Here is a 13,842-nt window from a genome sequence, read left to right as displayed (position 1 = left end):
CCAGTCCTCTCCAATGTATACAGACCCCCCCCCCCACACACACCAGTCCTCTCCACTGTATACAGACCCCACACACACACCAGCCCTCTCCCCTGTATACAGACTCCACACACACCAGCCCTCTCCCCTATATACAGACCCCACACACACACACCAGTCCTCTCCCCTATATACAGACCCCACACACACCTGTCCTCTCCCCCTGTATACAGACCCAACACACCTGTCCTCTACCCCAGTATACAGACCCCACACACCAGTCCTCTACCCCAGTATACAGACCCCACACACCAGTCCTCTCCCCTGTATACAGACCCCATACACCAGTACTCTCCCCCAGTATACAGACCCCACACACCAGTCCTCTCCCCTGTATACAGACCCCACACACACACACACACCAGCCCTCTCCCCTGTATAGACTCCACACACACCAGTCCTCTCCCCTGTATACAGACCCCCCCCCACACACACCAGTCCTCTCCCCTGTATACAGACTCCACACACACCAGTCATCTCCCCTGTATACAGACCCCACACACCAGTCCTCTCCCCTGTATACAGACCCCCCACACACACACACCAGTCCTCTCCCCTGTATACAGACCCCACACACACACCAGTCCTCTCCCCTGTATACAGACCCCACACACACACCAGTCCTCTCCCCTGTATACAGACCCCACACACACACACCAGTCCTCTCCCTGTATACAGACCCCACACACCAGTCCTCTCCCCCTGTATACAGACCCCACACACCAGTCCTCTCCCCCTGTATACAGAACCCACACACCAGTCCTCTCCCCTGTATACAGACCCCACACACCAGTCCTCTCCCCCTGTATACAGAACCCACACACTAGTCCTCTCCCCCAGTATTCCCCATGTTGCTGCGAATATTGGAGCTTCTTTTCCTCTGTTTCTACACGAGTGAATAGTGCAGTATCTCACTGCTTCCTACTTCCTGTTAGCAAGAGCAACACTACTGGAAGAGGCCCCGCCCCCTGCTGACATCACACTGAGAGGATAGCATACTCTGTAGCATCTCCCGGCTTTTCCCCGCCCCTGTAAGAGGAAAACAGGAAGAAGCAGGTGATGTGCAGCCGGCAGAGGAGCTGCAGCAGCGGCGACCAGAACAGCCAGAGAACCCGCAGCATCGGATGAGTCCTCCCAACCAGTGAGTACCCTATAGCTGTGTGTGTGATATAGGGGCGCCCACCAGGGAGCGCTGTGGGCGGGGGCAGCGCTATCAGTGTATGTAGTGTCTGACAGAGGGGTCTCCACACAGGCACTGCTACAGCAAAAGCATCCACATATAGGAGACCAGTGTGTACCCCCTGCAAATAGAAGACCAGTGTGTGCCCCCCGCATATAGGAGACCAGTGTGTGCCCCCCACATATAGGAGACCAGTGTGTGCCCCCCGCATATAGGAGACCAGTGTGTGCCCCCCGCATATAGGAGACCACTGTGTGCCCCCCACATATAGGAGACCAGTGTGTGCCCCCCGCATATAGGAGACCAGTGTGTGCCCCCCGCATATAGGAGACCAGTGTGTGCCCCCCACATATAGGAGACCAGTGTGTGCCCCCCGCATATAGGAGACCAGTGTGTGCCCCCCGCATATAGGAGACCACTGTGTGCCCCCCACATATAGGAGACCAGTGTGTGCCCCCCGCATATAGGAGACCAGTGTGTGCCCCCCGCATATAGGAGACCAGTGTGTGCCCCTCGCATATAGGAGACCAGTGTGTGCCCCCCGCATATAGGAGACCAGTGTATGCCCCCCGCATATAGGAGACCAGTGTGTGCCCCTCGCATATAGGAGACCAGTGTGTGCCCCCCGCATATAGGAGACCAGTGTGTGCCCCCCGCATATAGGAGACCAGTGTGTGCCCCCCGCATATAGGAGACCAGTGTGTGCCCCCCGCATATAGGAGACCAGTGTGTGCCCCCCGCATATAGGAGACCAGTGTGTGCCCCCCGCATATAGGAGACCAGTGTGTGCCCCCCGCATATAGGAGACCAGTGTGTGCCCCCCGCATATAGGAGACCAGTGTGTGCCCCCCGCATATAGGAGACCAGTGTGTGCCCCCCGCATATAGGAGACCAGTGTGTGCCCCCTGCATATAGGAGACCACTGTGTGCCCTGCATATAGGAGACCATTGTGTACCTTACACATAGGAGACCAGTGTCTACCCCCTGCATATAGGAGACCACCGTGTGCCCCGCATATAGACCACTATGCCCCACATCTGTGTGTCAGGCATCCTATGCCCTCTCTGCGGGCTCTGTCATTACCAGGACAATTGTGCAAACTAATTCTTATTAAAACTTGGAACTTTTCTCATCACTTTCCAGCTTTTACAAGTGTTAAAGCGACTCTGTACTCACAATCTGACCCCCCCCCCCCTCCCCCCCCCCCTCCCCTCCCCCCCCCCCCCCCTCAAACCACTTGTACCTTCAGATAGCTGCTTTTAATCGAAGATCTGTCCTGTGGTCCGTTTGGCAGATGATGCAGTTATTGTCCAAAAGACAACGCTTAAACTTACAACCCCGTGCCCTACGGGAGTATCTGTGGCCTTACTTAGCACCACCCCTCCGTTCCTTCTCCCCACCCTCTTAATCATTAGGAATGCCACTGGAACATTTTCTCCATGCTGAACATTGCACAGGTGCTTAATGATCCAGCCCCTGTGCCGGGCTCTCACAGCTGACGAATAGTAGGCAATCTGCCAGGAGCATTCCTAATGATGAGGAGGGCGGGGGGAGGGACAGAGAGGGTGTGACAGCCTAATGCATACACAATCTAGGCCACTCCCGTAGGGCACGGGGCTGCCAGTTTAAAAGTAAATTTTTTGCACAATAACTGCATCACCTGCCAAACGGACCGCAGGACAGATCTTGGATTAAAAGCAGCTATCCGAAGGTACAAGTGGTTTGGGGGGGGGGGGCAGATTGTGGGTACAGAGTCGCTTTAAGCGGGTACTCCAGAGAGTAATAAGTTTTTTTTCTTATGAATATATTTCCTTATTGCAGGTGTATAACTTTGTAATATAACTTCATTAAAGGTATATTATTGTATTTATACATCTTTATAAGCTGAGTGACAGCAGTAGGGGGAGACACCGGCCTCTCTGCTGCCACCATCGTTTGCATGCAGAACTGCAGGTCTATGCCCTGCTCCTGCCTCCATTGCTTTGTGTCAGTATTGTTGTGCAGTAGCACTGGATTAGAGAAGGGGAGTAGGGACCAGGGCATAGACCTGCAGTTCCCCATAAAAGCGATAGTGGCAGCAGAGAGGCCCATGTCGCCCTTACTGCTGTCACTCAGCATACAGTGTTACCTCTGTTCTCAAACTGCTTGGAACTCAAAAAGTTCAGATCTCAAACAGTATTTTCAAGGAAAGTTTGCTTTGGTTCTCAAACTCTTGCTCGGTTCTCAAACACTTTTTGGTCAGCCAGTCCTAAGTTACTGAAGCACAGACGTACTGCGGTATTTGAAAATTTACCTGGAAGTAACGTTCAGAATTCAAACTTTGCCCAGTATCTGAACGTTTTTGCGAGCATGGATGGTTGGTTGTACCTGGTGAGTTTAACACTGGTGAGGATTCACATACAGTAAAGTACGTTATAAGACTGCTGGAGTGCATATACAGCACAGTAGTAGTACAGTCAGTGCACCACCATCTTCCATACTTTACAGTGCTGGGGGGTGGGGGCTGATGAGTGAGGAGTTGGTGACTACTGGACTATAATTGCTGGTTTTGTTGAATGTTTCTTGTGTAAAATGTCCTGTACAGTATAGTGCTGCTTTGTAATGTCCTGTACAGTATAGTGCTGCTCTGTACTGTACTCTTCTGTAATGTAGTGTACAGTATAGTGCTGTACTGTATGGATTACATTGGGCACTATTCAATGTAATCAGTATTGTGGGTGCTGGAACCAATTAAACACATTTAGGGTGCCTTCACATGTACCGGATCCACAGCGGATCTCAGTTCTGCAGATTCGAAGCGAGAACCGCTGCGGATCCGGTATCAATTCACCCCTATGATAGCACATATTTGCAGCAGGATTGACATCCCGCTGTGAATATGTGCTTTAACTCCCTGGTGCCCACAGCCCCGCCAACGCATCCCCCATGCCCGGCGGCGGCACATCCCCCCATTTCGGCCACATCCCCCCATCAGCCCATCTCCGGCCCGCCGCCGCGAGCATACATTACCTGCTCTGTGGCGCGGCTGCAGATTGAGGCTCCCGGCTCAGATCAGCTGAGCGGGACCGGAACCGGCAGCCTCACTTCAGCCGCGCCGCCGAGCAGGTACTGTATGCTCTCGGCGGCGGCGGGCTGGGGGTGGGCTGATGGAGGGATGTGGCCGGGATGGGGGGGATGCGACGGGGATGCGACGGCGGGGCTGTGGGCACCAGGGAGTCAAAGCACATATTCACAGCGGGATGTCAATCCCGCTGCGAATATGTGCTATCATAGGGGTGAATTGATACCGGATCCGCAGCGATTCTCGCTTCGAATCCGCAGAAGTGAGATCCGCTGTGGATCCTGTAGGTGTGAAGGCACCCTTAGAGTGCCTTCACACTTACCGGATCCGCAGCGGATCCTCACGCTGCAGATTCGCAACGAGATCCACTGCGGATCCGGTACCATTCACCCTAATGATAGCACATACCTGCAGCGGGATTGACATCCCGCTGTGAGTATGAGCTTTAACCTCCTGGCGCCCGCAGCCCCGCCACATCCCCGCCTCCTGCAGCTCCACCACTGCCCCCATCAGCCCCGGCGCCCGCATCCCCAATCGCCGCACGCAGCCTGCACGCATTCCCCATCATCCCCGCAGCCCGCCCGCATCATCCCAGCAGCTGCACCGAGGAGCAGGTAATGTATGCTCTCGGCGGCGGCCGGCGGGCTGCGGGGATGATGCTGGCGGGCTTCGGGCAGCGATCGGGGATGCGTGCCAGCTGCGGGGATGATCGGGGCTGCGGGGATGATCGAGGATGCGTGCGGGCGGCGATTGGGGATGCGGGCGCCGGGGCTGATGGGGGCAGCGGCGGGGATGCGGTGGGGCTGCGGGCGCCAGGGGGTTAAAGCTCATACTCACAGCGGGATGTCAATCCCGCTGCGGGTATGTGCTATCATTAGGGTGAATGGTACCGGATCCGCAGTGGATATCACTGTGAATCCACAGCGTGAGGATCCGCTGCGCATCAGGTAAGTGTGAAGGCACCCTTACATTATTTCCTATGGGAAGACACTGCTCAGTTCTCAAACTGCCTTCCTGGACCAATTAAGTTCAAGAACCAAGGTATCACTGTATAATGATGTATAAATATAAAATTTATAAATTTATTTTAATCAGGTTATATTACAAAGTACGGTAATATAGTTTTAATAATTTTATGTATAAAAATGAAAAAGCATTACTCTCTGGAGTACTCATTTCCACAGGTATATGTCTGATGTATTGTTGGTGCTCATCCTGCGGCCAGTCATCGCTGAGCAGGCACTTTTCATTTTTCCTTATACCTTAGAGACTATACCTTTTTAAAGGCTAACTATCGTTTTGAAAATACTTGACATGGCATAATGACACGTTAGAAGGTTTGATTGGGGGGGTTGGGGTGTCTGGGCTAGTGATACATGATGTACCGAAATATCGATACTCCAGGCAAAAAAAGAACACGGCTCGGCACCAGGATTTTCTTAATATTCGATACTTTTATGTTAAATTGCGTAATAGTACGGCTTAACATAAAGTATAGTACGGGCTACTTTCCTGTTCCTTCACTGTCCTAAACTCTTTATTCACTCTTAAAAAGTACTGAAAGTCTTTGAGACGGCTCTCGGAAGTAACTAGTTACACGCTGTAATAGAAACGGGGAAAACAGAAAAGGAGAGACAAGAGGCTACAGCTTGTAAGGTTATATGTCATCCCATTTCTGGATTTACAGCTTAGGCTGGGTTCACAGTGCATTTTTTCTATCTGTTTAACATATCTGTTTTTAATTGGTTACTTTTAACGGACAGAAAAACGTAGTCAACACTATTTTTGTGTACGTAAAAAGAAAAATGCATCTGTTTCAATCTTTTTTTTGTTTTGTTTTTTTTTAATAATGGAAGTTAATGGAAAAGGGATCCAAAGGGATGGCACTCAATTGCATCTGTTTTTGCTTCTTTTTTTTTTTTTTTTTTTTTTTTTTTTTTCCCCTCACAAAACGGATATGTTAAATGGATAGGAAAAATGCAGTGTGAACCTAGCCTTACACTGCACAGTACTGCTCTGGCATGCCCTCTATGCTATTGATGTTCTATTAAGATATAGGGGAGCAGGATCCCCTCTTCTGTGTGTATGCAGTGTATGGGGGACATCATGGAGGCTCCCCCCACTAGCAGCACTGCGATAGCTAAAAATTACTGAGGGGAAAACTGGTGAAAATGCAAAATGCAAGTTGCGTAGTGTTTAATGGTGTATTTTCTTCTTATCTGATGATTGGACTTGGCTTTGGAATTGTGTTGTGTTATTTCATTTCTTTGTTTTTTTATACATACAGTGTCCGAGGATCATTTATCCAGCACAAACTCTTTTTATGGTTCGCCGGACACAAGTCTCCACTCAGGGGGAGAAGAAGACCCTCTCATGGAGGAGCACAAAATAAACAAGCACTATTCTCGAAAACCAGTGGACCATTATAATGGGACGTATATTATATTTTTTATATTGGGAGTGGGTTCTTCACTCCCTTGGAATTTTATTTGCACAGCAAAACACTATTGGATATACAAACTGAGGAACTGTTCAGATCTCCCAGTCATAGAAAGTCCTAAAAGTTCAGACTTGGGTGTAAGTATCCTTTAAGATTTCTGCTATCACACCTAGGGTACTTTAGTATTGCAATACTATAGATCAGCTAAGCTGCTTGGTTCAGGTCTAGGCACAATGGATTGCACATCACAAATTTTCATCAATTTATAAGTGAATAAAGTGTAAAAACCCTGTTCACATGCACCGAAAATAATCACCGTGGAGTGGATTTTAAAATCTGGAGCATGCAGAGGACCACAGCGGAGAACTGGCGTGAGAATAGTCAGCAGCAGCGGTGGCCCCGTGTGTGTTTGTGTATGTGTATATATATATATATATATATATATATATATATATATATATATATATATATATGTGTATATAGTAACTTAGATCTGAAACAATCAAATACAGCTTTGGCTGGTTTGTCACACTTGCACATTAGAGTGTGTTATGAACAGGAGGGCAAAGGACCTTATAAGCCCTCCCCCTGATGACACTCTCTAATGAGCGAAACTAGTTGACGGGCTATGCTGTGTTTATTTTAAACTATCACTCTGTCACTACCCAAAGATAAATAAGTCAGTAGTCTGCAGCCTATTTGGCTTTTGTCACATGCCAGCATGACGGTTATTACACATAATATCAGTTAGTGCGTTTTTATTATTTCATTTTTCACATTTTCAATTTTAGTAAGATCCATTAAAAGTTATATGTTATGTTGGTGGGAGCATAGAAGGCGTGTATTAGGGCTTTTGGCCCTTATAAATGGTGATCGGTTGTATATTCAGCCTTAATTACAAAATTAAAAACACATCACAAAGTTATATAACTTTGTAATATGCTTCAATCACCTATCTGCCCCCCTTCCCCATTTTTTCCCCGCTCAAATCCCCACCAGGAAGTAAAGTAGACTCATTCTTACCTAATGACTGTTGACCCCAGGCTTTTCTGTGGCAGCCATTTTGTGACAATGACTTCATCAAGAAGGCGGGTCTAAGCCCTGTTAAGCCTGCCTCTCTTTTTTAGATGAAACAGGTTGCTCAGCTCTGATTGACTTACAAGATGTAAGCCATCTAATGACCGCTAAATGGCTGAACTGCCTTGAGAGATCACGTCTCAAGCCGCAGCTTAGACCAGGAAGCCGCAGCCGGACGGGAGAGCGGGGTGGCGCGATCTGGGACTCGGCGCTGGAACCGGGGTGTTAAGTGACCGGTGGCTTCTATATCCACCACCTCCCCGGCCGTACACTGAAAATACACATAGCCCAAAGTATCCCTTTAACTCTTCTTATTGGACACATAGGTGTTTGCTTCTGGCCTGGTGCCCCAGTTTTCCCTTTTTCTCCCTTTCATACAGGACTCTGTGAGTGTTAATACATCTTGTTACAGATGTGCTGCTGTGCCTGCATAAACAGGGAAGGGGATTGCTTTCATTGTCTTGTCAGTTGGGGGCCGCACAACTATGGATCATCACAGATCAGACATGATTAGAGATGACTGAACTTATAGGAGTTTCCAAATCTCAAACTACAATGGTCCATTTGTGATATATAGTGATGTCTTGGATTACCAGCATAATTCGTTCCGGGACCGTGCTTGTAATTCAAATCACTCTTAAACCAAAGCAAAATGACCCTTAAGAAATCATTGAAATATTGAAAATTGGTTCCTTGCCCCTAAAAGTAATAATTTTTTTTTTTTATTCTGAATAACATGTAAAACAAATGAAATATTATATGTTACTGTACAGTATAGCAATCAGCATGTGGAGTATAATGTATAGTAAGTGCATAATCCTGATAACGCAGCAGCAGTTTTTAGGTGCATAATGGAACTGCAGATCCCCATAATGCAGTAGCATAGTACAACCAGGGCTGTGGAGTCAGTAAGCCGCAGCTCCGCCTCCTGAATTTTATCAGGGCCGACTTTGACTCCTGACTCCGAATCCTGCTCCTTCATAAATAGACAGTTATATACCAGGGGAGTTATTTATCACACTGGCTCAGCAGCTTCCCCCTAATGCCCTACATGATCCTGGGACGACTTCTGAGCGAATGAGGATATAAAGCAGATTATCCTGTGTGTGTGCAGTGGATGCCGCCAGTCTCCAGCCTCCATGTCCTGACATACTCACAACTAGACTAGATGGAGCTGGTGGTCTTTTCCTGCAGACAATCTTGTATGTTTCTAACTAAATATTCACCATGCACACAGAAACACTGCTAACAATGCCCAATTCCTGTAATATAGAGGTCAGCCATAATCATATGGAAGGGGTCACACATAGTGATATAGAGGGGGCACTGTGGGTGTGGGGGCACGCCATAGCACACACACACACACACATACTCACCCAGCCTGCTGCAGCCATAGCACACACACCCAGCCTGCTGCAGCCATAGCACACACACCCAGCCTGCTGCAGCCATAGCACACACACACAGCCTGCTGCAGCCATAGCGCACACACACACAGCCTGCTGCGTGTCCTGCTGAGGACAGAGGTTACTGCTAGACTTCTCCTCCTCCTCTATATTACACAGGATATGTTCATATTACACTGCTGCTCAAATACAATCACCCAGCATCCAGGGAGAGAACAGCACAGATCTCCCCCCACACAATGGACTCTTCCAGCTCAGAAACAAATTGCCAAATAGCGACCGACCACTTTTCCTCGACCACCCTTATCTAATAGGGCCAGTGTCCTATTAGAATGTTGCTCATAATATATATCGATGAGCAAAACTCTAACTCCGATTCCAGCCAAACTAGCTTTGACTCCTACTCCACAGCCCTGAGTACAACAGGCTAGCATAGAGAAGCGTGGCTGCTGTCAGAGGTCTATATGGTCACATGACAGCAATAGGAAAGGGGTGTGTGTTCAACATGGACCAATCAGGAAGTGAGAATCACAGAGCTGTGCAGGAGGACAGTGACAGAGTGTAAGTGCAGGCACATTATAGTAGAAATGGAGAGGATGGGAAACACAAGGGCTGACAGAGACTGCTGGAAGGATGAAGAACTGAGCAGGGCTGCTGTCAGTGGTCTGTGTGGTCAAATGACAGCATTGGGAAAGGGTGAGGGAGACTTCCTGGGTCAGAGTACAGTGCTGTATACCCTGCTATGCAGACCATGCCCCTCCCCCTCCCACCCAGTACAGGAAGCTCTTAAACCAAAGCAATGCTCTTCTTCCAAAATGATCTCAATCCAGGTTACTCTTAAACCAAGATACCACTCTATCCCTCCCTTTTTATCTATCTATCTATCTATCTATCTATCTATCTATCTATGTGTGTGTATATATATTATATCTCAGGATCCGCTACTGGGTAGATAATAATACTTCCTTAGTTTGTTATGTTTTGAAGAAGGTTTACTTGACCATCTCCCTAACACGGTAAAATATAGAAAGAGGAAAGGTAAGCAGGAGTCTCTCATTCTAGCAATCTGTGGGTTTCTCAACAGGTAAAAAACTAGCTAAAAAGTATCATCTAACCATATAATAGTGGGATCATCTCTAACACATTAAGAAGTGAATTGCCCTCTTTTCGGAAATGGGAGATCTCCAGTATAAGTGCTGCTTTTTATTCATTGATTATATCCTGTAGAGAGACATCTGGCTTGAGCAGCAAAAGCCTAGTCAGTAGGTAGAGAAGCTGTGCTATAAATATGGGACATTTGACATTTTAGAAACCATGTTTGTCAATGGTGGATAATGTATAGGTTATACGAAGTTATATTAAAATGCCTGGGGGGATCCCTTACAATGAAACTAATATTCCAGAAATTGATCTAATGAACACTGTAATCTAATGGACACAGGCAATTTTAATTTTTACATTGTTCTATCTGTCCTCACTTTACTGTACCACTGTAGTTTGATATTTCAGTAGCTACGGTGTAACCGGGGTTGTAGCTAATGGGGCCAGTGGTTCAACAGCCTACGCCTTAGCCCCAAGTGAGGTGAGAAAGCATCACTACAACTCTCATTATGAGAATAATTGCACTAAAAACACTATAATAAGAAAAGGGCTTTAAAAAAAAAAGTTACACATTTTGGATAGCTCCTTTAAGCTGCGTTGCTGTGTAGCCAGGTTTGTGCACATGGTTAGGGGTAGTGGTTTAGGGGAGAAAGTCAACACTTAGAGCATGTGTCTGCCTGGTGTTGATAGTACACACTGCTGTATATATCCCCTTACTGGAAAATAATATTGTTTTCTAATTATATCTTCTGATTATTCTGCTTAGTATTATAATCATGTGTATAAATATACAGCGAACTATATTAAAGGTAACCTTGAGAAGTATATCTTCTTTTTCCATGACTCTTTTTAGCGTGCTTAGTGAAAGGACACGGTTGCTCCAATAGAGCAGAGCTTGGACCATTTGTATTTTCCACAAGAGCAGTCCAGAGCTCCACTGCTGGGACAGACTGTACTATAGGAAAAGTGTTACCTAAACATATCGTACAGTGAATGCACTCTTATAATTGCATTTTGTCTAGAAGTGGGAGTTTATGCAATAATTCACCTCACGACAGCAATTTATTTCACCCTCACCTAGGAGAAAGGTGACACCTGTGAAGATTAATACAAAACCACATATTGTATCTTTCTAGCAGCCCTTCCCTCTAGCCAAAGGGTGGTCTGCTGCTCTGGACCTTATCGTAATTCAGTTTAAAGATTGGATAAGTCTGTTTGGCAAAATTCCTCTCAGTAGTTAGCAGTGTTAGGCTGGGTTCACACTACGTTTTTGCAAAAGACGGATGGAAAAAACGGATGCATGTGTGTGCATCTGTTTTCATCCTTTTTTTCCATTGAATCCCATTAAAAAAAAAGGATCAAAACGGATCCGTTTTTTTTTAACATGCACAAAAATGTAGTCGCCTGATTTTTGTGTCTGTAAAAAAAAAAAAGATTTTTTTTTTTTTTTTTTTTTAAATAATGGAATTCAATGGAAAAACGGATTGCAAAAACGTAGTGTGAACCAAGCCTTACCTTGCAGAAGCAGGGTTCTGAGTTCAAATCCAACCAACTGCATGAAGTTTGTTTGTGCTTCCCATTGCTTGAATAGGTTTAGGTACTCTGGTTTCCTCCCATAATCCAAAAAGGATAGATTGTGAGTCCTAGTGAGGACAGGTACTGATGTTATAATCTTTTTATATAGTGCTACTAAATAGGTCAGGGCTATATAAGTAAAAAAAAAAAATTCTGGTCAATGCAAAGGACATCCTGTTGACTATGTACTTGGTGCTAGGACCTGCATGTCCTCATTATTACCTTTCTGGAAGATTTTCTTCTATTTCCACCTTACCACAATAAAAACTTGTTTGGAATAAAAAATTAGTTACAAATGGCACCCTATACCCCAATCTAACTGGTGATCCAACATTCTTATTGGGAGATGACAAGATATCTGCAGTGATGTCAATGTTTTCCCAGTGTATATATTAGGGAAATTTATCACCAAAAAGAATAAATCATGGCAAAAATTTACTCCATCAGCCTTAGAGTCGCTGGATTTACTGAGATGTGCACCTCTCAAATCCAGTGTGGGATATAGGAGTGGAGATTTAGTTAGGACCTGCAAACAGATACACTGGTCTTGATAAATCCTTGCCACGGAGGACGTACACAAGGTTAGACAAATCTCAGGAACTGGGTTGCCAGTGTACCTTGGAAAATTCTGTTACAACTTCTTAGGTCATTTATCATTTTCATTTACATAGCAGCAACATATTCCACAGTACCAGGGGTGGAGCTAGGATTTACAGGGCCCCATAGCAAAAAATATTTAAGAGGGCCCCCCTCCCCTACATGTGTGTGTGTGTGTATATATATATATATATATATATATATATATATATATATATATATATATATATATATATATAATGCTTTACTGCTGGTGCACTGATAACCCCTGACCTCTGCATGGAGCTTTGTACATTTTCCTTTCCTACTTGCCAGAGGTCAGAAGTTATCAGAGCAGGGAACAGGGAAGCAGAGATCTGTCTTCTGCTTAACACTTTTTTTTGCGTTGCAGCATGTAAGTAAACATTGGATCACTTACACCCTGCAGTACATAAGGGTTAGGCAGAAGGACACACACTTTTACCTTCTCCCACGGGCCCCCCTACTGCACGTGCCCCATAGCAACTGCCTACCCAGCCTTTATGGTAGCTACACCACTGCACAGTACTACACACAGGTTGTTGTTGTTCACATACTTACTTACTCATAGCAAAATAAATGGAATGGGCTCCTAGGCTTTTGGGTCTAAAGTATTGAGATCCACACTAGCGTTAAATCAAAGACAAATCTAGCACAAGAGCTAAAACTTTACCAAGCATTGGAAGGAATTCCTATTGGTTGTGACAAATTCTTAATCTAATAATGATAATCAGGATAATTGACTTAGATCTTTTCTAGTTAACTATTTGACGTCAATAGGCAGAATTGGGAAGCGCGGTCCTATTAGTTAAACAATAAAGCCTTCAGAAGTCTGGAATGGAGAAGGAAGGCGGATTCCCATAACTACTTTGCCCTTCCTGTGTCAGCTGCCTACACACAATCTACAATGTCTAAATAGGTTAGATTATGAAATTTTTGCTATTTTGCTAGTTTTGTAATGTGGAACTTAACATAGTACAGTAAAACATTTATGTCTAACAACACTTTTCTTAACCTTTACCTTTCAGGACTACTTTGAGAGTTACTTTTCAATTGCCACAGCAGTACCTTCTGTGCCATGCCTCATACTGAATTTCTACCTTGTAAACAGGTAAAGTCTACGTGAGTCAGTTCTGAAATTTTACCATAATGTTTTGGTTTTCCCAAAGTCTTAAAGCAACAGAAATGACTGGAAGATATAGCTTAAAGGGATTATTCATGTATATAGGTAATTTTAAATATTGAAATTATGCTTTCATATTATTGGAGTCCTACATGTGTCAGCGTGTCTTCTTTTTGCAGACACGCACATGTGTTTGCGGACACTAACATGTGTTTACACTATAG

The 13,842-nt window shown here is 45.7% G+C and overlaps 1 protein-coding gene across 2 annotated transcripts in view; it reads left to right on the top strand.

The window, feature by feature from the left end:
* The first annotated feature begins 1,022 nt into the window (after window positions 1-1,022).
* The window catches only part of SLC29A3 (solute carrier family 29 member 3), a 30,906-nt gene continuing 18,086 nt past the window's right edge, over window positions 1,023-13,842 (top strand). The window contains exons 1-3 of one of the 2 annotated variants that reach the window (XM_069979174.1): window positions 1,023-1,180; window positions 6,569-6,858; window positions 13,524-13,606. In XM_069979174.1, the coding sequence (XP_069835275.1) occupies window position 1,180; window positions 6,569-6,858; window positions 13,524-13,606 (374 nt within the window). In that variant the 5' untranslated portion in view covers window positions 1,023-1,179. Of the gene's footprint in view, window positions 1,181-3,490; window positions 3,591-6,568; window positions 6,859-13,523; window positions 13,607-13,842 lie in introns of those variants that run through there. The other variant, XM_069979175.1, reaches the window with a different exon arrangement.

This window comes from Dendropsophus ebraccatus, chromosome 8 (assembly GCF_027789765.1).
Source record: "Dendropsophus ebraccatus isolate aDenEbr1 chromosome 8, aDenEbr1.pat, whole genome shotgun sequence".
In the NCBI taxonomy this organism is placed as follows: domain Eukaryota; kingdom Metazoa; phylum Chordata; class Amphibia; order Anura; family Hylidae; genus Dendropsophus; species Dendropsophus ebraccatus.
This window is presented reverse-complemented; position numbering and strand designations above follow the sequence as displayed.